This window comes from Candoia aspera, chromosome 7, assembly GCF_035149785.1.
Source record: "Candoia aspera isolate rCanAsp1 chromosome 7, rCanAsp1.hap2, whole genome shotgun sequence".
NCBI classification, from domain to species: Eukaryota; Metazoa; Chordata; class Lepidosauria; order Squamata; family Boidae; genus Candoia; species Candoia aspera.
Genome location: NC_086159.1, coordinates 50213606 through 50241065, shown reverse-complemented (window position 1 = coordinate 50241065; position 27460 = coordinate 50213606). Strand labels below are relative to the sequence as shown.

The 27460-nt window shown below is 37.6% G+C and overlaps 1 protein-coding gene across 1 annotated transcript; it reads right to left on the bottom strand.

Annotated features, from left to right (window-relative positions):
* On the bottom strand, positions 1 to 27460 carry SLC38A4 (solute carrier family 38 member 4). The gene is made up of 17 exons (XM_063309389.1): positions 27324 to 27460; positions 25924 to 25988; positions 18923 to 19186; positions 18146 to 18236; positions 17937 to 18052; positions 15418 to 15491; positions 14791 to 14883; positions 13929 to 14010; positions 11269 to 11351; positions 11111 to 11169; positions 9180 to 9461; positions 8667 to 8746; positions 7381 to 7481; positions 5832 to 5956; positions 4339 to 4483; positions 1950 to 2047; positions 1 to 1861 (listed from the first exon to the last, which is right to left on the bottom strand). The coding sequence occupies exons 3-17, from the start codon at positions 19039 to 19041 to the stop codon at positions 1760 to 1762; spliced, it is 1650 nt and encodes a 549-aa protein (XP_063165459.1). The 5' UTR covers positions 19042 to 19186; positions 25924 to 25988; positions 27324 to 27460; the 3' UTR covers positions 1 to 1759.

The window sequence follows — 27460 nt, the reverse complement described above, 5'->3', positions numbered from 1 at the left end:
AAAGAAGGTAATAACCCCAAATCCTTTAAGTTTATTGTCATTAATTTTAGTAACACTTGATGTCTCATTTTATTTAGGTATTCTTTTGGGCTTTTCAGAAATTTCAAACAGTGAAATGAGAAATGAAGCTTTAGAGCTCATTGAAACAGTGCTGCTTCTAAATAGTATCACACTTGGGAATATTAAAGCAACAACTACACAAACTTATATATAAAAATCAAAGCATTATACCGTACAGGAACTTTTGATAGAGAATAATATTATATACATACATATTTATATAGAAGATATATATCAATGCTTACAATGTCCTGTAGTGACTATATTATCAAATACAAATGCGTTTAACAATACTAGCTGGTGTGCTTTCACATTTCTTGTGATTGCATTAAATCCATCTGCACTACTGTGGAAGACAAATTACAAACCAAAATCCAGTCTGTTAAATATTTAAGATCAAAACAGAATTACATGTACAGGATCAGTTTGATGCATGTTATATGTACATCTCATAGATACCCCACCAAACCATCCTCTCTCTGACAAGTGAGCCCATTCTAGCTGTCATGATTAGACATCCTTATTATGCAACTACTGACATCATATTGAAGATTACACTAATCTATTGGCCACCAGAAGCAGAGGAACTCTCAATATGACAAACTTTCAGATTTATTGGTGGGACAGAGAGTGCTCATTTCTGACAACGTAACACAAGTCATAAGCCAAAGAATGATTGCAAAGCCAGTTTGGAAGTTGTAAATGCAACAGAAAGATTAAAAAGTGCATTTTGGTAGCATTAAACAGTAGACCCAGTAGACCCTTTGGCTGGCTGAGATTGTTTGCCTTTTGAGCACAGTGCCATAAATTGGAGAATTCTGATAGTTATTTATAACTATCCATTGGCCTGAATACTCTCTATAACTCACAGTTGCAAGGAAAAGAGGACTTTTTCAGTCCCCAGTGGCAGCCAAATTTTGTAACAGACAATATTGTTGAAAGTTAGTATAGCAAAGAATTTATCACATTTGCTCACCTTCCCTGGTGGGCACTCCTGTAATTACTTAATATAATTGATTGATAAGTAAGTGAAATACTTACAGAGATTGATGCTGTTATATATCCTGTTTTGATTGTACTTATTAATATTATAGACAGACATTTAAAACAATAATAGTTTCATTTATCTTATTTTTCTTTATCTGTGTATATACACTATTCATACATATATACATGACTTTTTTTTTTTTGGCAATAAGGTGATCTCCATTTTTGGACAACTTATAAATATTCCAACCTCTTTTTCTCAGGATTGGGTACAATATAGAATAACCCATACTCACAGGCTAGTTAAAAGATATCAGTGTAATTTTCAAATGGCTACATTGCTTTCTAGTTTCTAGAAATGGTAGTTATCAAAACTAAAGTAACAGTCTATTTGGAGGACTATATACATAATTAGATCCTGGCATCTCCACAACAACACATTTTTATTTTGACCTGGTCCTAAAAAAAAGAAAAATGACACAGGTGTTAATGCATAAATAACCATCCCTTACTGAAGGGGGATTTAATCCACCATAGGTCCATCTAGTGGTATTAACAAAGTCTTTCAGATCTTGCAGTTATTGACTAGAAGTAATGTCCTCTTCTATATGTCAGAAGTCTTTTTTGTTTGTTTGTTTGTTTGCACATGGCTGATGAAATCCAACCACTCCCAGTAGCAAAGAAAAACAAACACTTGCAATTTCCTTCCAAATTAATGCTGATTGGAATGTGAAGAGTTGTAAATCCAATCCAAGAGAATTAGAGTCATGCTCCCAAACATAAAGATTATGCCAACAATGAGGAAAATCAGGGCCTGTAATTGGGAAAGCATAGCAAAAATGATTAATTAATGGGAAGAGCTATAACATAGCCCAATAATTGAATAAATCTGGATGACTCACTCCAATCTTTTGAGGTGACCTCAAAGGCTCTTTCTTGACAATCCGAAGGTAAAAGGCAGCAGGCAAAATAAAAATCAACATTGTTGCAGCAGAGGCACCTAAAGTAGGAAACATATATTCTTACTGTTTGGGAAATGAAGGCAAGCTAAGGGGATTTTTTAAAAAAGACGCTTATTATTGTTAACTGCTCTCCAAAGTACAGTAATGTTGCAATATATACACTTTCATTGAAGTTATAGGCCAATGTCGTTTTCTCTGCAGATGTAAGGCCTGAATCTAGTGACAACCGGCATTCCCAGGCTAAAGTTGGCCATTACACAAACATGTCTGCCATCCAAAGCTATCCAGCAAACCATCAAATCTCTATTGACTCACAAAGACAGGAAGAAAAATCCAGGAATTTGAACTTCGAAGCAGTGATTCCCAACCTCAGCAACTCTAAGATGTATGGACTTCAACTCCCAGAATTCCCCAGCCAGCATGCTGGCAGAGGAATTCTGGGAGTTGAGGTCTACACAGCTCAAAGTTGCTGAGGTTGAGAAACACTGCTGTGAAACCTAGTCCTCTATAAAAGTTTTGACTTATTTGCATAGCAGAAGATAAATTATTTATGTGCATCTTCATTCTTATTTGCAATAAAAAGTCTAATCTAGCTGAACTGTCTGAATGTCTCTTGCCAAGAAAGCCTATTCCCAAATAGTTGGTTCATTGTTTGGAGAAGTGAGATTTATTGCCTGCCATCCTCTGGGTTGAAGCCTGGCAGGAGGAATACTCCAATATTGGAGGTTCTAACATTTCCAGTGCTGTAACAAATGCTTGCATCTCGCCTTCTTCCATTTCACTCAAATTAAGTCCCTTGAACATTTCCACTCAAATGCTGGGGAAGAACAACTGCTGATGTTCCCACAAAAATGGCAGGGGAGACCCAATATTAAATTTCAATTTCCAAGGTTAGAGTCGTTGCTCCAACCTGATCTGAACCAAGCTGAACTCACTGTTTTCTGAACAGACATTTTTTTAATAGTGCATCATCAGATATCTAGTAAATTGTATCACCTGAAGTTAGAAATAAAAGATGAGAATCCTCTATTACAATATGAGACATTTCTATAAATGTATCTGGGGAAGGAGGATCTATGTTTTACTAGAAATACTTCTACAATGGAAAAAAAATCCAGAATTAGGTTTTCTTGTGAATTAAATCCTCAAATTGAATTGCTATTTATTTGTTAAAATTTGTAGTCTACTTTTCAATAAATATCCCCCAACGTGGACTGCAGTGATGGAAAAATAATGCAAAGCCAAAACACAGTGATAAATTAAAATACAAGAATGAACACTTTTAAACTTTAGAAAAGATGTGTCAGAAGAGAAGAAAGGCATTGATAATGTATTTTAAAATGTCAGTCTTCTGGTCTTGTAATCTCGAAGACAATGTCTACTCACCCCCCACCCCAAGATTATTCCATTAATGGCCATAAACCTGATCAATTGTGGAAATGATGAACAGTTTTCATCTTTAAATCTAAAAGACTAGATTCTAGAAGACCTAGGCATCGGGGGTAAGATTTAACTCAAGTTGTACTTACTGAGATTTCATTTTTATATAGGAAATTAGAGTAATTGGAACAGTAGGGAAAGAGGATGCTTCATCTATTTCTAAGCAAGAGGCTGATCACATGTGAAACTAGAAAAAGATCAACTTATCCTTATGTGTAACTTTGTGTGGGGATCTCCCCTGGATTGGCACCTGCACAGGAGGATGATGTTTCACCTCCTCTATGTAACAATTGTTATATAAAAGCCACCCAGTTGTTGTGAGGGATGGAAGCATGGGCTTCCACAGGGGTGGATCGAAAAAATTAAGTTGGCTACCATGACTGTGCAATCGAAGACCTATCCCTTTTTATGCGTGTGGCACTGTGATGCAGGGCCGCAACTAGGATCTGTGTCACCCAGGGCAAACATGGATTCTGTGCTCATTTTGGCACCCCCCCCAGTGCTCATTTTGGCACCCCCCCAGTGCGGTGCCTGGGGCACATGCCCCGGTCCCCCCCCCAGTTGCGGCCCTGCTGTGATGCATGTATAAATGGGTGGGGCTTTGGTCAAATAGTCATGGCTGCCATGTTAACTTTTTTGACCCCCACTCAACCAATGCACCTGGATGGAAAGATGGAATCTCTCTTTCCTTGGTGTATAAAAAGAAGCTTCTCAGACCCCAAGATGGTTACTGGCTAATTTGGCAGGGAATTCTAGATCCAGCACGTTGCGGTACCAGGTTAGAGAAAGAAGACATAGCAAAAACGAACATGTGACTATGTTACTGCTATTCTATATTTAAAACAATGAGAGAGGGAGAGAGAGAGAGAGAAAGAGAAAGCACACATACCTATGAATCCAAAGATGTCTTTAATAGTAGGGACAAAGATGACTAAAAGGTTATTAAATATAAGAATTACAATAGCAATTAGGAAGTGTCTTATCCAACTGAAAGGCCTTCTGGGGAAAAGAAGTGTGGTAAGAGATGTACGGATCTATAAAAAAGAAAACATGAATACATAAATCAACATATTTTAGTTTTATTATGCTCTTTAAACATTTTGTAGCAAGAAATGTTATAACTTCATCCCTTTTCAGCTTTAAAAACATGCCCTTTTGATCCTGGGGTTTTATAAATAAGAAAATGTAGTTTGATACAGAATATCTAATGTTAAAAATTATGTGAAGTTACCAAAAATAAACTCTACTTTTAAAAGACAGTTTAATAAGATACTGATAAAACCTGACTTGGAAAAGGATATCTGCATGGTTACCAGTGAAATCCATGATAGATATCCCTTATTCATAAGCAAACATTTCTGTATATTCACTTTATAGTTGTGGCAATCAATTTTATCGGATTTCTTGTAGGTTTTATGAAAGCAGGGACTTTTGCTTCTTCTATATGTCTATCAAATATAATTTCACTCTATCATTCCACCTACAAGGGACATCTGGAAAAATAAATGTGTATACATCATTCCGTTTGGCCTGCTCAGCAAATATCTCAAACCTGAACAACATTTCTATAGCTGTTATGTAGTTGCAGGGATAATAACTAGGTAAAAGGTTAATAGCAGCTCCAGTTAGTAACTGTGGTCAACATTACACTGAAGTCACTTGACTTGTTAAAAGGGAAAAAAAATTTAAGTGCAGAGGCCAAACATCAAAAAATGGCATCAGCATCAAGTCTGTAAAAAATAATAAATTAATAGCTATTTTGTCACTGATTTTAGTACCATGGGGAGTACTCCTTTGGGTTCTAAATTCTTCCACAAGCATTTCCTCTATAAGCAGTATTTAAGACTGAAGGCTGATCTTAGTTTATTCAAAATAGTACCACCCATAAATAATAACAAAATACAGTATGTTTCCTTAAACAGGTTTTTAGGGGAGAAACACAATAATGGAAGAATTTCCCCATCTAACAGAAGAGAATGTGCTTGTGGTAACATAATGCTCAGCATCTGTTCTATATGCCTTTTTTAGAATGGAGTATCTTGGAAGAGGGCATGGCCAGCCAGCACACTGAACTGGAACTCTGAATTAGAGTTCTTCTGCTACTGGGACATTTTCTTTAACAGATCAAGATCATTAGTGTAATTCCTGAAGTCAATTTTGTTAATCTGCAAAGCCTCCCAGATGCCCAAATTTACCTTTCTAGATTTTTATGTGCAATGTTCTCTATGATTTTTAATGTCATGTCATCATTGCCATTAAAAATTAAAAAACAGACCTATTTTACACTTGAGTTGCTTGAAATGAATTACAAGAGTGGAGGGAAAGGGCACAGCAATTCAACCAATCATGGATGGGCTGCTCAAAGTTTATCTAATGACTTACTGGGAAGAGGACTATTGGTACAGTGAGAGTCACAGCCACAAGTACTGCAAGGCGAACCAACAAAAGCAGAGTGTCAAAGGTGTAAACCTTCCTATATGTATGTAGCAACTCATCTTCTACTTCACCTGAAAAAAAGAACAATCACTGTTAGTTTTCTCAAGCAATCTCATCGTTACTTGGTGCACCTTCACAATGGACAGTTTCACTCTATTTCTACCTGCCAATCACATTTGAAGCTAATGTTTGATCGTCATAATTTCTGCTGGCCTTGAAACACCGACAGGGAATTCAATGAACCAATCACTTTTCCTTCCAACTGACTTATAAATAAACTTAAAAAATAAATAAAACCTAATTCCCAAACTACAGAAGCTCCTGGAGTACCAAGAGTCCTTCATATCGACTCGACATAAAAGAAAATAAAAGGAATTTGCTAACACCTTCCCTTTCTATGTTTTCAGTATATGGGATGTTTGGTTATTTGGCTGTCTGTCTATGTGTGTCTGGGTGTGTATATATCTGTGTTAATTTTGTTTTGTTCAGATTTAAAAAGCCTCAAAGCCTTGGCTAGCTGAGATGGTAGAAATACTGCACAGTGGCATTTTTGCAACCAAGTGCTTTGGACAAGAGCTGTAACTATAATTGCACGTTGAAGTTTAGTACCTCTGGGTGTGTCTGGAAAGAGACAGTAATGCCTTGGCTGAGTCCAGAGGCTAGGAGGTGGAATGAGTTCTGGGTACACTGCCTACATAAGCCATGAAAATCCAAGTGGACATTTTTTTCACAAGACTGTAGAATGTAATACATTTTCAGAGACTTTGGCATTTTATTTCTTTGGCTTTGGTTCACAGGACACATTATATGATATGACCTTCCAATGTGCCTGTCCTAAATCAGGAACCAGCTGGTACCAGATTGTGAAGGTATGTAGAGTTAACCTTGGATGTGGGGAAGAAATAAGTGAGTCATTAAGGGGGGACTTTGGGAAAAGATTACTCAGTCCTGAGAAAGGGGACAGTGTGAGAAAGACACTCAATTTTTATTTATTTATTATTAGGTTTATACCCCACCTTTATTTCTGTACAACTTAAAGCGGTGTAAATAACTGCTCCTTGGTTTTATTTAGTATGTAAGGTGGGATTCAGAGAAACTTGGACAGACTTTCAAGACTGATGTCAGTTGTTCGAGGTGGGCCAGGTCAAGAAACAGACATGGCAGATATTCCAGGAATGCTTTTTATTGTAGTAATGAGAATAATTTAATCTTGAACACTTGTCCACTTTTCTCTCTGTCCTATCCTATGCTAAACAACATCAGGATGAGGTTATTTTGAGTTTCTCTCTCATGCTCTCCTGTTTCTCAGGACTGAATAATCTTTCCACAAAGTCTGCCCTCATTCAATTCCCTATTCTCAGGGTGAGCCGTATATTCCTTAACACAGAGTGACTTCGAAGCCTATTTTTTCCCCAGAAAATTCTGGGAATTCAGATTCGGAATAATATGAAACTTGCACAGACATATTGAGCACTTCAGATCAGCTTAGACTCACCATAGAAAGTAAGATAGCCAAAAAGGGCAGCAAGGAGGTACATGATGAGCATTCCCATGATGGAGACGTTGGAAACATTTTGCATCCGTTTTCGAGATCGGCTGAGAAGAAAACAGCAAAAGGACAGTTAATTATTAGTAGATTTGTTCATTCATGTAGTTTTGTGTGTGTGTGGTGTGTGTGTGTGTGAGAGAGAGAGTGAGAGGGAGAGAGAGATTGCTTGTCTGCCTTATTTATCTATTTATTTCAGTTCTCATATTTATTCAGTGCACAGTAAGTGGCTTCATTTGCTTATCAAATCTATACCAGTTTTATATCCTGCCTAAGGAACTTTAGGAAGTACAGTGTTGTGAAGTGGGGATGAATCTCACAACTTCAAATCTCACAACTTTAAATTTCTCTACACTACCATGCTTTGCTCTCATCCTGGGCCAGGTATATTGCTTCATTTATTCACTTTATTTAAACATAAATATCTGGAGATGCTGCTTGTCCTTTTAAGGAGATGGCTGAAGAGAACTCTGGTTAATGGGTGATTAGAAACATTAATAATAGTACAATAATAATAATAAATTCATTTTGCTGCTGAGATTAAGAACAAAATGGTACAGTTCTTTCAAGTCATTCTATATACAGAAAGCATCAGGATTATCAGTTAACTCTTACTTCATTGCTGGCAAGGGGATAATATCCTCTGCCACAACAGAGGAATTAATCTCATTTAGGGAGGCCGACTGAAAAATGAGATAAACATAAGTCTGTCCCCCAATAGGAAGAAAATGGCTGACAGATTCAGCTGGAATGGAGTGGGATGGGGGTGGGACTGTGTTATTGTCATTCAAGATCTGTTCCTTCCTGGTGAGACTAGCTCTGCCTACATCCAAAAGTAGGAACATTACTTTCCCAGGAGAGCTTATCTCTTCCCCTGTTGCTCCCTCTGTTATATACCAACCGAACAGTAAATTACTATTACAGTGTAAAACACGTTGAGCAAAACCTTAAATGTAGTGGATGCTACATTAAGAATGTGAACAGGGGGTCTCCTCGGGGAGGGGTAAAAAAAGTAAAAATGGCAGCTGCAACCACATTTTCCCGCTCCTTTTTTAACTTGTGTTGCACCCCTAGATGCCCCCGATGTGAAATGGAAACATGAAGAAATGAGAAAAATAACAATAAACCAATGAAGATTGCAACAGAAATAATAAACAGTAATGTTTTACTATGAGGAAATAGTTCACCAGTTATGAAAGAAAAAAACAACAGAGGAAATCTGTGAGTTATCTTACTTTTTAAGTTCACTGTATATAGGTAATACCTCCGGATGGCATACAAATGCAAATGCCAGAATTGGTATTGTATAGGCAGTCTGAAAGAAAACAAGTATTTCAACTCTAGTTAATGCTGGGTTTGGTTTTCCCTGGGTAACCTGAATTCAATTTCCTGAACATGGTAAGGGGTTTTTATGATGTAGTTGGTACAGTTAAAGCTGTGCCCAAGACAGAAGCATAGATGAAGAGAGTTAGACCAATAGCTTGCTAACTAGTGGCCTATTTTGGAAGCAAATGATTCAAATATATCTTGTGTATAAATTTGGAAACTAGGAGAATGAAGACATGATAGATATGGGCTATTGCTTCTATATACTTCTAACCATGATGCAGCAAGACATGGCCACCAATCGGATTGCAGCAGTGGCCAGTACAGTTTTACATATTTAAAGTTTCCAGAATGGACTCTTTAATGAAGAAGGTCAATATTTACAGTTTTTTTCTGTCAGGCAAATGATAACAGGGCCTTACCCGTGAGTTAAACACAAAATACTTGGCTTGGCATTTGTCATTGTCTTCTCCATGGGCTTCATATTCTACTCCACTTTGATGTAGCTTAGCTTTGGTTTCTTCAAAAACTGAAGAATACTGTTTGTTAGTGCTGTCCATCATCAAATTTAGTTCCAAATTAGCAGAATCATTTGGTAATGCCACTACATGTAGCGGAACTGCGGTGTCATTGTAGGACCAGTTGCCAACTTTATTATCCAAGAGTGGGAGAGGACAGGGTATTTGGGATTTCTTATAGATTACCTAAATTATTATAAATAGAATGAGAGAATACATGCATGAATTCAACAGAGAAAGCACTGGATCTCATTATAAAGCATTGCTATTATCATTCTTGCAGAAGTTATAGCTAATTAGGTTACATTTCAATTTTCCATTGCCAGAAAAGTAAAAGACAACAAGTACATTTGCATATAATGTGGTGCCAGCATTTCATTTGGGCTATTATGTGGCTAGACTATTATCAAGCTGAACATGTTTTGTAGAATGCAGCCACTGGATATTTACTGGAAGTGATCTCCATTTTTAAAGTATATGCAGTATATCTTTTAATGTTTATTTAGAAATCCACAATTACAGAGACACTTCAGTTTTGAGAAAAGAATGCAATAAATAAAAATCAGCCTGGGTATCAATAACGAAGAGAGAAATAATACTCTGGATATACACGTTCCCTGTACTTATTTGGTTTACTGTAGTGTCTATAAAAATACAAATAAGTATAACAGATGAAGAAGATTTGCAACCTAGCCAAGGGTGAGCTACCATGCTTTGCTACTTCTCAAGCTATTAATGGTACTTGTCATGAGTGAGGATGGTGAGCAGGGGGCTCCCATCCAGGCTGTAAAGCGCATGCGTAGTACTGAGGAATTAGGTGGCCATTCAAAGAGACACAGATTGGGCCCACCTTAGTCTTTGGGATTTATATGTCTGGGTTTTCCCACGCTTCTTCAGTTTGTTAGGATTCTCTGTTATGTAGCAGTAAATGAACACTAGAGACCTATTCCTTGTCTCAGCGTGGTTCCTGGCTGTTAGGACAGTACTGCTGTTATACAATATTCCAGGGTTAGGTGGTATATGAGAGAACAGGACCACATCTTGCCCTCCCAGTATTTCCAGAAGATTGCAAGGGATTGACATTAGAGGAGGGAACAGGACCAAATTTTGGGCCCATTTATGTTTTGGGGATATAAAGGGTAGAAATAGGGCTGGGAGATCCGATGCTTCAATTGCTACCTGTAATGTACCCTCAGCCCCAAAACTGGCCCCATATCACACTGCTGATTTTCAGTGCCAAACAGCCACATTTCAGTGGTGTGATTTAGGGTCATGTTTGTGTTTGGGGAGATTAAGGGTAATGGAAAGGTTTGCTTCTGAAAGAACTTCCCACCCTTAATTTTGCAAAAGCAACAACAAAAGAAAAAGAATTGCACAAATGAAAGTTGGTAATTTTGTGATGCTGAATTTTGGTGATATGATCATAGTGTGATCATATGTGATATATGACCATAGAGGTGCCCTGATTGATCATTCCTGGAAGAGTTCTAGCTAGTTCTGCTAAAGGTGGAATTGAAAAAGGTTTAATCAGTGTTAATACAACTCAGCCCACTACTTTATCACATATTTATACTGTCCTGGTATGTGCCGTAACAGCTTCAGTTTATCTGGTGACAAATGGAGGAGACCTTCACAAAAAGCTGGAACCACTGACTGTGCCCATCAACCCCTTAATGCCATTTTGATGCCCGCACCAGTAATGTGAAGCAGAATGCTCAAAGTTATATCTCCAGATGTCTGGAGCTTCTAGTTCCAACACCATCTGGAGATAGATTACAGAAGGCTGATGTTAAGATTGTGCACATGTTTTCCCCACATTTGGTATAAATACTTACCACACTGAGAAAGAATACCATACAAGTAAGTGAAAATCCACTTGTATAACCAAGATAACCTTTAAAAACAATAAATGAATGCATAGTTAATTCAAAAGTGAAATGATAGTTTAATTTAGTATCAGTTAAACTATATATTTGAATAAGTAATTGCTTACCTAAATTTTTTAGCAGTGAAAGGGGGAGAATAATTCCAATGCTCACAAATATCACAAGGTAGTTGCCATTCAGATACCATTCCCTAGTACAAGGAAATAAAATATGAATTAATTCATCAGGTTCAGTTTATCTGGTGACAAATGGAGGAGACCTTCACAAAAGCTGGAACCACTGACTGTGCCCATCAACCCCTTAATGCCATTTTGACGTCCACACCAGTAATGTAAAGCAGAATGTGTGTGTGTGTAAAAAAAAAAAATCCCTTCTCACTCCTGTGGGTGGTGTGTCTTCCTCAACCTTGGATCCTCTACCAGAGGCCTGGCAATTTGAGGGTTCTGCACAGTATCTTGGCTGTTCCTAGAATGGCACTCTTCTGGACAGACAGTTCTGATGCTGTTCCTGGGATCTGTTGGAGCCACTCTCCCAGCTTGGGTGTCACAGCCCCAAGTGCCCTACCACCACTGGGACCACTTTGGCCTTCACTTTCCACATCCTCTCTAGTTCCTCCATCAGGCCCTGGTACTTCTCTAGCTTTTCATACTCCTTCTTCCTGATATTGTTGTCACTTGGCACTGCTATGTCTATCACCACTGCTGTCTTCTGGTCCTTGTCTATTACCACAATGTCTGGTTGATTGGCCGGTACCTGCCTGTCCATCTGGATCTGGAAGTCCCACAGGATCTTAGCCCTGTCATTCTCCACAACCTTCTGTGGAATCTCCCATCTGGACTTGGGAGGGTCTAGCCCATACACTGTGCAGATGTTCCTGTATACAATGCCAGCTACTTGGTTGTGCTGTCCAGTGTATGCTGTTCCTGCCTGCATATTACATGCTGCCACTATGTGTTGGACTCTCTAAGGCCTCTCTGCACAGTCTGTACCTCAGGTCCTGTCTAGTGTGGTAGACCCCTGCTTCTATGGATCTGGTGCTTAGTGCCTGTTCTTGTGCTGCTATGATCAGTGCCTCAGTGCTGTCTTTTCGCCCAGCCCTTTCCAGCCACTGGTAGGATTTCCCAATGTCAGCCACATCAGCTATCTGTTGATGGTACATCCCATGCAGGGTCTTGTCTTGCCATGGCACTTCCTCTGCTTGCTCTTCCTTCCATGTCTGCTGCTGCTTCAGGCATTCTCGCAGCAGCTCATCTTTAGGGGCCATCTTACTGATGTACTCCTGGATGCTCTGGGTCTCATCCAGGACAGCGGCTTGGATGCTTACCAGACCCCACTCTCCCTCTTTCCACCTGGTATACAGTTTCTGGGTGTTCGACTTGGGGTGGAAGCCTCTGTACATTGTGAGGAGCTTTCAGGTCTTCACTTTGGCAGCTTCCATGTCCTCCTTTGGCCAGCTCACTATACCAGCAGGGTATCTGATGACTGGCAGGGCATAGATGTTGATGGTGTAGATCTTGTTCTTCCCATTGAGCTGGCTCTTCAGGACCTGTCTTATCCTTTGGTGGTAGTTGGCTGTTGCTGTCTTTCTTGCCTCCTCATCGTGGTTCCCATGTGTCGGTGGGATACCAAGGTACTTGTAGCTGCTCTGTATGTCTGCTATGTGGCTTGCTGGTAGTTCCACCCCATCAGTTTTAACTACCTTCCCTTTCTTTACTACCATCCAGCCACACTTCTCCAGTCCAAATGACATCCCAATGTCCTCACTATAGATCTGTGTCAGGTAGATCAGTGAGTCGATGTCTCGTTCACTCTTAGCATACAACTTGATGTCATCCATGTAGAGGAGGTAGCTGATGGTAGTTCCACTCGTGAACTTGTATCCATATCCAGTTCTTGTAATAATCTGGCTGAGGGGGTTCAAGCCCATGCAGAACAGCAGTGGGGACAGTGCATCACCTTCGTATATGCCGCACTTGATGGCCACTTGTGCGAGTTGCCTTGAGTTGACCTCAGGTATTGTCTTCCACAGTCCCACTGAGTTCTTGAGGAAGGTCCTGAGTGTCCTGTTGACTTTGTATAGTGCCAGGCATTCACAGATCCATGAATGTGGCATTGAGTCATAGGCTTTCCTGTAGTCAATCCAGGCTGTGCTCAGATTGGTCTGTCTAGACCTTGAGTCTCGGGTGACTGCTCTATCTATAAGCAGCAATAGATATAAAGATAGATAGATAGATAGATAGACAGACAGACAGACTGTGTGTGTGTATGTATGTATGTATGTGTGTGTATGTGTGTGTGCATATATATATATACACACACACACAGACATATATATATATATATATGTATATATAGTATGTGTGTATGTATACACACACACACATTATATATATATAGTGTGTGTGTGTGTTTGTGTGTGTGTGTGTGTATACAATATAGTCTACTGTTGTAGTAGCATTCCTGAAGGAGGAACTAGAGAGGTTGTGGAAAGTGAAGGCCAAAGTGGTCCCAGTGGTGGTAGGGGCACTTGGGGCTGTGACTCCCAAGCTGGGAGAGTGACTCCAACAGATCCCAGGAGCAACATCAGAGCTCTCTGTCCAGAAGAGTGCAGTGTTAGAAACAGCTAAGATACTGTGAAGAATCCTCAAACTCCCAGGCCTCTGGTAGAGGACCCGAGGTTGAAGAAGACGCATACCACCCATAGGGGTGAGAGGGGAAATTTTTATATACTGTATATATATAAAAGTAAGCATAAACAAAAACATACCCAGAATTCTCTTCGAGTCCTAAAAATGCTCGGATTACTTCTGGCAGTTCATACTTAATAATAAAGAGGTAGCTTGACATTGCTGTGAATGACAAACATGTTATCTTAGGATGAAGAGGATGCTTGAAAAGGGGCATACAAACCATTTAGTTGATTAAAAGGTCAGTCAAATAGAAATGCTATTCATGCTAAGTTTCATGTGAGGAAGGATGGATATTGATAAGACATATGTAACAATGTTTACATACTTGTAAAGCCATTGGGACACAAGTATACATTGTGACATTTGTGTGATGCTCTTGCCACCAATGAAAAGTACTTACAGGACAGGGATCCCAGAGAAGGATTATTTAAAATGATCATACTTAAAAAACTGATCTCCAAAGGTGTTTCAAAGCACATGTGAGTGCAAACGTTAGCAATTGCCTGCCACACCTTTATTCTTTTCTGGAATCACACACTCCAAATTACATAGTGTAATTTGCTGGTCATCCAGAATTGTGAAGAAATCTGTTTTATAGCAAATGCAGACAAAATAGGAATATAATAAATAATCCAAATTAGAAGGCGGTATTTTCAGCCAGGGCTGAAAAATGCTACCTGGACAGTAGAAATTATTCTAAATATCATTTTTCAGTTGCTCCATATCAAATGTTAAACTACTCTAAAATTAGTTTTCAGCTGCTATTCTCATTATGTATGTTACTTGTATACCATGTTTGACAATACAGTTAAGAAATTTATTTCTGTTAAACCTAATTCAAGTTTACTATGACATCAGTGGTAGACAACTGTTTCCAATTTTTATTGTTAGACAAATTATTCTTATTTTAAACCTTCTCAGCAGTCATTTCCAACTTACCTCCAATGTTCTGCATTGTGAGAGAAATAAAAGCACCAATTTTTCCAGGCCATCCAAATGCCTTTTCACCTAATTTTTCATAAATTAGTGAACCTAGGACCAACAGGAAATGAAACATTTTAATACAAAGTATTTGATCCATTGGCTTTGATCTGACCCTCCATGGCAGCTCACCGGTTAATTCAAAATAAGTACATACTTATCATTTTTCTATGGAAATTTGGAGGAGGTAAAACTTGACTAAATTGTGACTGCACTACCATCCAGTGCTGGCTCCAGGATTTAGGAAGACTTTGGGCATGGTACCCTCAGGAGGCCTCTGTCCCATTTGGAAATGATAGGACATAAAACCTGAGGATTCTCTTTGGCTGCATCTGGTTCCCATGATACACTGAAACAGAAATTTCTAGCAAATACTCATTGCCAGTATCTGAAGCCAGCAACACTACATGGTCGTTTCGAGGGTCTTCTGGGTAGAATGATAGCACTGATGATAATATGTAGTAAAAACAGTTGTGGTTATTGAGACATCAGGACTGGGTGTCTGATACGTCTGCCTAGCAGTCTATGAGTTGGGATATGCTTATTCAGAGTATTGTCCCCCTCCCCATATTAAGTAAATCATACCTCCTTCTTTGGCTGTCTTCAGTAACAGATGTACTGAATAGAGGGACATTACTGCTACGCTGAGAAGTAAGATTCTGAAAGGAATATGGAAATTGGAAATACAAATATGAATGTTAAAAAAAATCTACATGTAAAGGCTTTCCAGTTCTATATGGAGGCTTTAATTCAGGGTGCTATTGTAGCTTCAGTAATGGATAAACAGAATTTAAAGGAACAGGGGGCTAAAGTCACAATGAGGTTCATAGGCGTTTCTGAAAGCCCAGCCTGTACGAAGAGTATTTGTTGTCTTATTGTTAATGACTGTGCATTGCTAAACAGTTATATGTAGTCTAAAACAGAGACAGTTTGCCCCCACTCTTCAGTTGACACTACTGCTACTCATACAGTATTTAATTTGAATGTACATTAATATAAAATACATTTGCTTAATAAAGAGTGATATATGATAAAGATATGAATTCTCAATGCCTTAGAATTTATAGTACTTTAGGGTTAAACATTTTAATATTATTCTTAAATCATATTTGGGGATTTAAATTAAAAGACTCTCTGCCTTATTATTTTTAGAAAACACTGTAAGGAAAACCATCAGATCTACTGGTATAGACGGATAGGAACATGGTGGCTCCATATGGATGTTTGTTCACATCCCTGCTTATTTTCCTGATTGTTAAGTGATATTAGGTCATAGTTGCATAATTGGGAACTCTTGATTGATGCAAGTCAAAATCTTTGTGCTAAACTTTTCACAGGCTGCAAAAGGTGGGGTGGAGGAGGATTAGATGGGCTGGTTCTGAAGCTCATCCATGATCGTCTGTTTATGACACTGAATGATCATCCAAACTAAGAATGCTAACATAAACGTTTTTAAGAAGCATTTTTTTCTGGGTAAAATTATCCTTTACTATTAGAAAATCATTGGTAAACGACATCCATTTCCTCTTTTTTCCCTCATGCTTAAGCCCTGCCTCAATCTAGAATCCTATCTCGAATTCGTGCAGCAACAATTATTTTTGAAAACTTCACTACCTTGTTGCTGAACATTTGTTTCCCCAATTTTCTCCACTTAACTCTAGTCTTAAACACTGAGAGTATGTAAGAATACTGGGAGCATATTTGCCTTATTCTTCTTTTAAACCAGTCATCAAATCCAATTATTTCAGTCTTTTCCAAATTAAACAGCATGATCCTAGATTGAAAGAATTGTATCCATTTGCTGAATGGAACAGCTTTGAAAAGTTGCCTCCTGCTCTGATAGATCTAGCTATAGTTAAAAGTTGTTCAGAAGCATCTGTTGTTGTCTATCAAAGTATATGCTGAATAGATAGTATATGTCAGCTGTATGTCAGTACTGTCAGCATTACTAGAACATTTGGCATAGTAAGATATTAGATGGACAGAAAATCTATATCTACATGTTACAGTTGCAGATTTAGTGTTGTACAGTTCAAGCACATTTTCCTGCAGCCCCATCATCATGCCATCTATCTAATTCATAGGTAAAGGTAAAGGTTTCCCTTGACATTAAGTCCAGTTGCGTCAAACTCTAGGGGGCGGTGCTCATCTCCGTTTCAAAGCCGAAGAGCTGGCGTTTGTCCGTAGACACTTCCGTGGTCATGGGGCCGGCATGACTAAACAGAATGCCATTACCTGCCCGCCAAAGCGGTACCTATTAATCTACTCACATTTGCATGTTTTTGAACTGCAAGGCTGGCAGGAGCTGGGACTAGCAACGGGAGCTCACCCCACCATGCGGATTTGAACTGCTGACCTTCCGATCGGCAAGCTCAGCAGCTCAGTGGTTTAACCTGCAGCGCCACCATGTCCCTATCTAGTTAATAGGTACATCAATATCTAAGACATACATTTTTTGGTTCGCTATTTTCCAGATGGGCAGAGAAATCTACCATATATCAATAGATACAGATTGTTAAGCATTTAAGGTATTGTTTGGATTTGCCCTAGAGGCTGAAATGATACTGTTTACGGCATTTTGAGCAGATATCTATATCATCTATCTTGGATTTTACTGTTATATATGCTGATTTTGCCACAGATACCAAGTGAGTGAATTCTGGCAGGCCCAGATCTGTATACAGAAAGCTACTACCTTATTGTTTCTTAGATGTGAAAAACATCAGAGAATCCCTAACAAGGTTATATTATGATTTATTTGGATTGTTTCTCACACTAACTTTTCTGTACTCTGTATTTCTTCTGAGTACAAAGTACACACAGCTCGCATCAAATGAGAATGGTTCATATATGTATTCCCCCATCCAAACCCTATATTTAAAAGTGGAATACTAATACTTTTTGGACTAATACTAATATTTGAACAGAAAAGGCCATGAATACAAACGGAATCCCCATCTCTGATTAACCAAACACCTAAGAGGGGTCTTTTATCCTATGACCAACTAGCATGAGAATGTATTGATTAAAGGACCTTATGGCACCAAATCAGATACTCCCAATTTTCCTCAACCATTTTTTAAAATCATAACATGACTACTTACATAAAAAGTACAATTCCAGTGTTGGCCATGGCATAGGATAACCCTAAGATACCACTGCCCATGATGGCGTTGCTTAGGTTAAATGCTGAAATACCAAATGAAATATTTCCTGGATGCTGTTGGGTAAAACAATAAAAGAACGAAGATGCATTAGTTGCACTGCATCTCTAGGGACAGTTCTACGACATAACTATTGCTAATAAACTTACATATTCATCTGTATAACTTTCCATTTTCTTTTTACCCAGGAAGCCGTTAGCAAGAAACTTCTGGCTTTCTGCATCGTCACCAATGAAGTGGCTGAAAGGTGAGAAAAAGCAGATGAAGCAAAAGACATCACAATGAAAATAAAATAAAATAAAATGACTTTATTTTGCTCTGACCAGCCTCCAGTAACATAAAATAACATGGAAACATGATAGAAATAAAATAAAATAAACAGCCAGCACATGTATAACTTTCTTAGTATCAGATAAACCATTTTAATTACGGAGGCTGTTAGCCTTAAGACTTTAGTAAAGAGACCAACATAAACTGTAACAAGAAACAGATTAGCTGCCTGGAAAGGGAGGGGATATTGCACAGCCACAACAGTGGAGCTCTTCATAGTTTAATATCTTGGTACTTTGAAAATGAGCATTGGTTCCTGTGACTCCAAATATTAACTTATCTGTGATCAGTTTGTGAGGATGTCCAGAAATATAATGAGAGTTCTCAGAGAAGCTGTTAATAATAAATTAAACGGAGTGTTGTGCAATACACTAAGAATAAGTGTTAAGCTGCGCAGGCAAATTTGCAAAAGTTTTAGATATATAGTTGGGAAGAATCCCTTTCCAGAAATGTAGCTGCTGTCTTTTACAGGAAAAGCATGCATTTTGATTTTCAGCGATATCAATTCTTTAATCATCTGACTTCCTCACATGAAATTCTACTACTTTTCTAACATGTTTTGGTCTTGTTCTTTCTGCAGCTACATCACTTTCTACCTGCTAATAGTAGCCTTCTCTGGATCAACCATATCTGCGTCATTGTCTTCGGTGCTTTCGCCGCTGTTGCTCTCCTCATCAAGTTCTGTGTTGACTTTTTGCAGTTCCAGGCGATCCATTTGAGCCGTCAGCGATTTCCAGTAATACACGCACACACCCAGACACCCAGACACACACCCTGAGGCAACTTCAATGTCAACAGAACTAGGCCTTCTGTTTAAAGTTTCTGCTTCCACAAGATGTTGACTCTTGGAACACTTCGTTCTATAAACAGAATATATTAAAAAAAAACCTCAAATTAGAGATATGGGGAGGTTGTAGTAACAATATTTTAATATAGAAAAATTGTGTATGAATTAAAATACTATCCATAGGTTCTTCTCAAACCGAGATGTACAACCGTACACATGTATGATCCAGATCCAAGCCCTCCTTCTGACAGCTGACTGGCTGATTTGGGGTTATTCATTCTTTCTCAGTCCAGAACCACTTCACAGAGTTTTAGTGCTATAGACACCACTTCAAACTCCCAGAGAAAAGCTAATTAATCAATCAATCAAACAAACAAGTAAGCCCTCTTCTGTTCAATGGCCACCACAGTATTCCCAAGTAAGGGGATATAGTCTTAAGGAGCCTTGCTATACTAATTTATCTGGGAGTAAGTCCTACAGATCTAACAGGATTTAGTTCTTATAAAATATTTACAAAGTTGCACAGCTGAACAACAAACTAATGAAATGATAACCCACTTGAATTGAAAGTTGACAAATGTATTTGTGAGATATAAATACAGAGTTGAATAGTATCCATTTTTGAAACACAATGGTTCTCTGCCTAGAACAAAGTTTCTGTTGGTTTCAATAAGGAAATTCTTTTTGAAGGAAATCTGTGTTAATTTTAGTATAAGCTGCACACTTCGTAAAATAGAGATTTGTTTTGAGTTTGGATTGCTTGGCTTTCCAGCTAAGATTTAGCCTTTGCATGAGTTGCATTCCTTCAGATGAAAAAGACTTGTAATTTATATATCAAAATGTTCTAAAAAGGAAGTAAAGAAGCTCTGTATTACACTGAAAAGTATATTATTTAGCTGTATAAAATTAGGAACTAATTGTAATCTATACAGTTAATCTGCATGTCAATTAGTGGTAGAAAACAATCTGTGTTTGAAACCTCTGTATTCCAAATGAGGAGTAAATAAACTTTGGATGTACAGTATAATGGTTGGGAAGGATATGATTAAGACAACACCAGGCAGGTGATGATACAAATGAACAGGACCCACATATGGTTTCTTCATCACCCCCCCTTTTAAATTTCTTTGGGGAGAAAATTCCTCCTCCCCTCCCCTTTGTTATTTAAATTAAATCAAAACCTATTTCAGAAGGTACAAACCATTTCTTACTGTTTTCCATCTCAGAATTGGCTTAGGGGCTACATAAGGCTCTCAATTACTCTTTGCCTGCACTTGTTCTAGGCAGAGAATTCCTGGCACTACCTACATCAGGAAGAAATGCTTTTTTTTTTTACATTATGGATTATTTTCACCCATGAGAATAAATAGAAGCAGTCGTGGAAAATACAAAGACAAAGGAAATATGCTCATCTGAACTCCCTGTAAAATTTTGTGAAAGAGAACATTTCACCACAAAGAGCAGTTGCATGGTAAAAGCCTTTTATGGAAGCCTTCTATGTCAGCCTGTGGAAGCCTGTGATGTCAACCTTCTATGACACCCTTTGCAGAACAACAAGCTAAGTGGTAGTATGTAATAAAGTGCAATGGCTAAGGCAGATGCATTATTGCCCATAAAATGAATCTTACGGAAATAAAATACAACATCAAAGAGAGTTTAAGAGATGCCACATACACTGTTAATTCACATACTTTATTTACTGCACCCCCTCCTTCTTTCCAAAATTTATATTTGAATTCAGTCAAACTTTAGGAAGAAGTCTTGCTAGTATTCCAATTCTATCTCTATACTATTATTCTGGAAGTCTTTTCAAAAACCACAGATTGTGAACCCCCAAATTTACAGTCCTTCTTATTGTCATGAGAGATCCTCCAGCCACAGCAGCTGTTACTAATTAGTGACATTTTCCTTGAGCAGTGATGTCATGAGGACAAACTACAGGTTTAGGACTCCACAGCTCAAGGGTTCCTCATATTTAATGTCATACATAACACACATTTTAATTAATCAGGGAACCTATCCTGCATTTCTGTTCCACTCTGGTAGAAAAGAAGAAGTGGAGTACTATATAACTAAACTCTTTTAAAAGATGAAGGGCAGAAAATAATAGACAAAGTGTCCATGATGAGAGACAGAAACAAGACATGTGACTGAGGAAAGAAACTATACCCATGATTGTTGTTTGTGCTTTTGGAAAGAATTTAGTCCAGAATCCCATCAACACAGGAGCACTCTTTCCTTTTATATAAAGGTGGTACCTTTCAAGCAAAGATTAGCCTCTACCCAACTGCTTCCCATGCTTGTGCAACTTTAGGGCACATGCCATCTTCCATTCAGTAGGATTCTGGAAGGCAGCCTGTTCCATTTCCAGTGGAATATCTCTGCCTTACCTTTACCTGACCTTCAGATACATGGTAACCAATTCTGGACATCATTATCAACTGAAATTTCTGCACTACGCAATTACTCATGACTCCTGTTAATGAGAGTGACTTAACAAAAGGCTTGGCTAAGGAATTATTATTAGCTCTTTCCCTAAAGGAGAGTTGGAGCTTCATAGTTCAGAAGCAAAGAAAAAAAAAGGCCAATTTCCATATGTTCAACAAGCTGGCCTCTGAAGTAAATCCCTCTTTAAAAGGACTCTGATGATCTTCATAATTGAATGTCTTCATGATTAGAGAGATGGAACCTTAGAACATGTAGGAGATGAGTAGTTTTGCTATTTCCCCCTCTTCATGCTATTTCTCCCATTGATCTCAAGGATATCCCCACATCCCCACACATTGGAGCAAATTTCTCCTTGTTATGAGATCACAACAGGAAGAACAATTGACATCAATTAGTTCCTCTCCCATCTGGCCAGCATGATGCAATTAAATAGATGGAAGGAGTCTCTCTGCATGAGAAAGACTTCTTGGATCTAAGCGAATATGTTTCTTAATGTACTTAGGATAAATCATGAAGCAGATGATTTAATAACATACATAAAGTGTATATATGTCACCCATTCATATACAGGACTTATAGACATACCTTAATGTATGTCAGAATACTGAAAACCCTTACCTAATGAGATCAGAGAAAAGTATATTCTTAATCATGGAGTGCCTCAGGGCTCAACATTCTCTTCCCTCTTAACATCTACATGAAGCCACTGGGTGAAGTAATCTGTTGGTTTAGGGTCAGGTATCATCAATATGCTGATGATACTCATTTGAACACCTTATCTCCAGGCTGACCAAGTGCTGCTGTCAAAGTCTGGCCCAATGTCTGGTCTAGATGGGGAGGAACAGACTGAGGCTTATTTCTCAATCAAAGCTGCCCTAAGTGGCTCTGTTTGTTTGGTCCTTCTAGTTCTAGGGATATTCCATCTATAGTCCTTGATGGGGTTGCAGTCCCCCATGCAGGACTTGTGCACAGTGTGGGGATCTTCTTGGATTCACAGCTCCTGCTCAGTGAGGAGGCCTTTGCACAGCTTCCTCTGGTGCACCAGTTGCACCTATACCTGGATGGAAGGCACTTTAGACAGTCACTTGTGTCTTGGTCACCTCACTGTATTGATTACTGTAATATACTCTACATGGGGCTATCCCTGAAGATCACCCAGAACCTACAGCTGGTCCATAATGCAGGTATGGGTAGTGATTGATGTGTCATGATATGCTTACCTGTCCCCACTACTCTGTGAGTTGCAACCAGTTCTGGGTGCAACTCAAGGTCTGGTTATCACCTATAAAGCCCTTCACAGCATAGTGCCTGGCTACTTAAGGGACTGCTTGTCTCTAAATGTTTTCACCCATCTGGTGAAGTCAGGTAAAACAGGCATGCTTTGAGTCCTGTCAATTAAACAATGTCAGACCTGGAGGTATGCCTCTTTTATGGTGGCATCTGTCCCCTGGAATGTTATCACCCCAGAAATTTGTATTGCTCCCACCTTAATGACTTTCCAGAAACTATTAAAAACCTGGTTGTTTTCCCAGGCCTTGGGATAGGAAGGCTGAGGAGCTGCTGTGGCTTTTGTTTTTTGTGATACTGAGTTTGTGGATTAAGTTTAAAATAGATATGTTGTTATTTCTGGTAACCCTTAATGGACTTTTGCTGATTAGGATTGAATTACAAGGTTTTAAGACTTGTTTATAAATAAGGAGATGAGATATGGGATGAAGAGGTTCTTTGTTGCTTTTTAAGAGAAGGTAATAAGTTATTTAATTTTTTTTTATACTTGTTGTGATGAGGGGGGAAGTTATTCATATTTTTTCCTTTTTCCTTTTCTCTGCTATACTTGTATTTTTTTCTTGCACTTTATATTTTTTTCTTTTTATTCTTAATTTTTTGTAGTTTCTATTAGTTTTTATCTATATAATTGTAATCTCTAATAAAAATTGTTATAAAAAAGAGAAAAAGGTCTGTTTCAAACATGTAGTTTAAGCATAATAAATCATGTGTACACATATTGAAAGATTGTATAAACATCCTAAAGCATTATTAACATGACCTTTTATGATAAAAGACTGAGCAAATTAGTGAAGGACTGAAGGATGATCAAAAGTTCTGAATGTAAGATGGACCTTTTTTGTGTATATACATGAAGCAAAAAGTAAAATGTGAAAGAAACTAAAGGGAAAATAGCATGGCTACAGGAAGAAAAAGTACACATGCTGTATGAAAAGTTTTTAGAAGATAAATTCAATCTCTTAGTAGAATGAAAGAAAAGTGAATGAAGAGAAATGCAGTGATTGTCATTCCAAAATCTGTTTTGGAAGTGGCTGTAGAGGGCTAAACAAGGAGTCTCCAATGGAATCAATGGAATTAAAAATAAAAGTTGTGAAATGATTTGGGATGAAACTGAAATGAAGAAATTGTTTGAAGGAGCATTTTAACAATCTGTATAATAGCAATTGTGATATGTCAAAGAATGGAACTGAAACTCCAAATGTTATAAATGTTAGAGTTCAAATAAAGAAGATATAAAAGATATAAATATTCTGAGAATGTTGAAGAGTGGCTACATGCGTAGATGATGTAACTGAAGAAATGTTAAAACGTGGACATGATTTGCATATGGAATGGCTATGACTTCTTTAACAAATATGCAAAGATTACATCTGTGTCTGACAAGTGGAACAATGCTATTATTCTTTGCTTATACAAAGGGAAAGTCAGAAAAGTGAATCCAAAAACTAAAGGGAAATTAAGGTTGCCTGGGAAATTGTCTGACAGAATTGCTACTGAAAGGGCACAAGTGGTGACAGTGAACAAAATCCTGGAGCTCTATGCCAGGTTGGTGTTCTGCAGATCAGATTTATGCTTGTCAGCAAGTCATTGAGTAAAGTATGAATGCGAGATAGAAAATGTGTTGAACACTTGCTGATTTTGAGACAGTGTATGATAAAACAACTATGGAATGTTTTGTGTGAATATGGACTTGAAGGTCAGTTATTGAACACAAGTACAGCATGCATGAGAATAAATGGAATGCTTAGTGAATGGTTCAGTAATGAACAGAGGATTGAATACAAAAGCAAGTAACCACTAAGAAAGAAGAACATTGAAGAGATTTGTTGAGGATCAAATTACAAAACATATATGAGAAGAGTGAATGGGCCGAGGGAAAGTGGAAGACTGAGAAATTATGGCTGGGTGACGTTGATGAGTTCCTGAAAAAGAGAGTGGTGAGCAAGTAAAAGAACTATACATGGAAGGATGGTTTGGAAGCAGAAAAAGGTATAGAAAGCTATATGAATGTGTTGGTGTAAATTAGTTCTAGCTATGTTTCCTTTCCTTTCCCTTCTTTTGTCTGATGCCTATACTTTTTGTTGCTTATTATTTTTTGTTCCTTTTCTGCACTCCGCGTAATGTTGATTACCTTAAGCAAATATAATGATGAATATATACATATGGAAGTATATTTACCGGTAAGCAGAACTACAAAAATGTACCCACATTGCAAATCTTCCTCATAAAACAGTTACACATTTATTATCCAAAATACCGGAATAAATTGTTCATTTACCAATTGAACAAATGTGTTATTTATGTTAAGTGTATGAATAAACATAACTATGCTCATAAAAACCTTAATTTTTTGGCAATAATAACAGTTGTTATTTGTGGTTCAAACGCAGTTATTAATAGTGACTGTTATTACTAAGAAAAGCCAACTTTTGATGACAGGACAGTTGAAATCCCATAACTGTTATCTGATCAAAACCCAAAGCTTAATCTGTATCTCACAGAATTGCACATCAATTGGATACATAGTGCCACGCAATTAAGCACCACATATATATTTACATTACAGCCTTTATATGGAATAAAGCTGATAAAATCAATCAAATGAATTTATTTCTAGATAAAAACTTATTGGATGTATTATTAATATTCAAGGTGAAGGTTAAAATACTGCAGAGTTAAAAGTTCATTCGAAAAAAAGTTCAGCAGCATGAATAGTTCTGATTTCTGTTTCTTTCTTGAATCCCAGGTTTTATTTATTCGATGTGTCATTTCATTTGTTTCCTAATTTTCAAACCTGGGATATTAGCAACTGGGAGGGTTTTCAACCCAACCTTTCAGTTAGATTTAGATACAGTAAATTGCTCCCAACAAATAGCTACTTATGTACTTATTTATAGCACCAAGAGCACTGAGAAGTGAATGCACTTAAAGCGTTGAAGTATTTTTCAATACCAGCAGAGTAATAACAAATTAAAATAAACTTTGTATGGAAAAGTAGGCAGCAAATCCAGTTCTGTACAATCTGTAATTTAATTTGTTTCAAAAGAATGTCAAGTTTCTAATTTGATTTCCTACCTGAGATAGCAGCTCTGTATATTCCTTTCTGTGATCAGTCTGGTACCAAAGAATGATAACTTAATCTGGAATCAGGTCAGAGAAATCTAGTTAGGCTTGTATTGCAGGCTTATTTTGATTCCTAAGATACACGAGCTCTACACTGCCTTTCTTGCCTTAGCTATATAAATAACCATAGGCACTTTGCTTTCTGAGGATCAAAATGACAATGTCTGTCTGTCTGTCTAGCCTATCTATCTATCTATCTATCTATCTATCTATCTATCTATCTATCTATCTATCTATCTAAAATCAGTATCATTCTATAATAAAATAATAAGGCTACAAACCAATTCCTACTTTCTTGGAAGTGAGCATAGAATTAAATAGGACTTCTAAGTAGAAACATTAAAGATTGCATTGTAAGTTTAACTTGGATAATGTTACATTGGCAATGGGAAGAATGATCCAAACAAGAAAACAAAACAAAAGAAATGAAAACCCTACATTCCTCTTTCACAGCTAAATAGTTTAGTTATTTATTTCATTTATATATGCCAATTTCCCCAACTTGGTGACCTCCAGATATGTTGGAATTGTGACTCCTAGAATTCTAGACTGGTACTTTCATAATATGTCTCGCATATATCCCATAACATGTGTGTATCTTTTGATGCACACCCATGGCAGCTGTCAATATACACTTAGATTTCCATCTGTGCTCCAGTATTCATCTGGGTCACACTGAACTCAGGGGCAGCCTTGTTTCTACATGGATGCAGTTGTGCATCCTGCCTTGGGCACTACCTATTGACTGCAACTAGCTGAATAAAATTGAAGTTGCATTAGGGCCAATTTTGGAAGCTCTAGTTAATCAAGTACATGAAAAAGAATCTTAACTTGCTTTAATCTTTGTCAAATCAAATGCTTTATTTTAAATGTGAATTCAAATCAGGAACCATAGCTCTTTCTGCTATGGTCAATTTTTTATCATCTGTTCCTCACAGGTTAAATGACCCAGACAACATAACCAGGACCATCACCTTGACTATGGAAGAGTCAAAATCCATAGAAGGCACTCGATGGAGTTGTTGAACTGAATTAATGATATGACTACAAATGGAATCATATATTTCTTCAACCTCTTCAATAATTATAAGGACAATACATTTTCAAAATTAACATGATGATACATACAATTTATTCAATTATTATTGTAATAGTGTATGATAAAGATCTCTTTTAGAGAAAATGAGATAAACTGTCTTACCAAATTTAGAATCAATTTGCAATGAATTCCAACAAAAATCAAATCCAACTGTTAAACCATATTTGGCAATGAAATAACAATAGAAAACCTGAACTTTTACTGCATATTTTTCACATTTTGAAATATTAATTAGAAATTCATAAGTTCTGACCTTTAATTGAAATACTGAAAAATTACCTTTCCTTCCTTCCTTCCTTCCTTCCTTCCTTCCTTCCTTCCTTCCTTCCTTCCTTCCTTCCTTCCTTCCTCTTCTCTTCTCTTCTCTTCTCTTCTCTTCTCTTCTCTTCT

Excerpts from the sequence above, each read along its gene's own strand:
- SLC38A4 (XM_063309389.1), bottom strand. The coding sequence starts at position 19,041 with ATGGATCGCCTGGAACTGCAAAAAGTCAACACAGAACTTGATGAGGAG. Across the intron at positions 18,237-18,922 it reads GAGAAGGCTACTATTAGCAG|CCACTTCATTGGTGACGATG; the intron begins GTAGAAAGTGAT and ends CTCACCTTTCAG. Across the intron at positions 14,884-15,417 it reads GAAGACAGCCAAAGAAGGAG|GTTCACTAATTTATGAAAAA; the intron begins GTATGATTTACT and ends TGTTGGTCCTAG.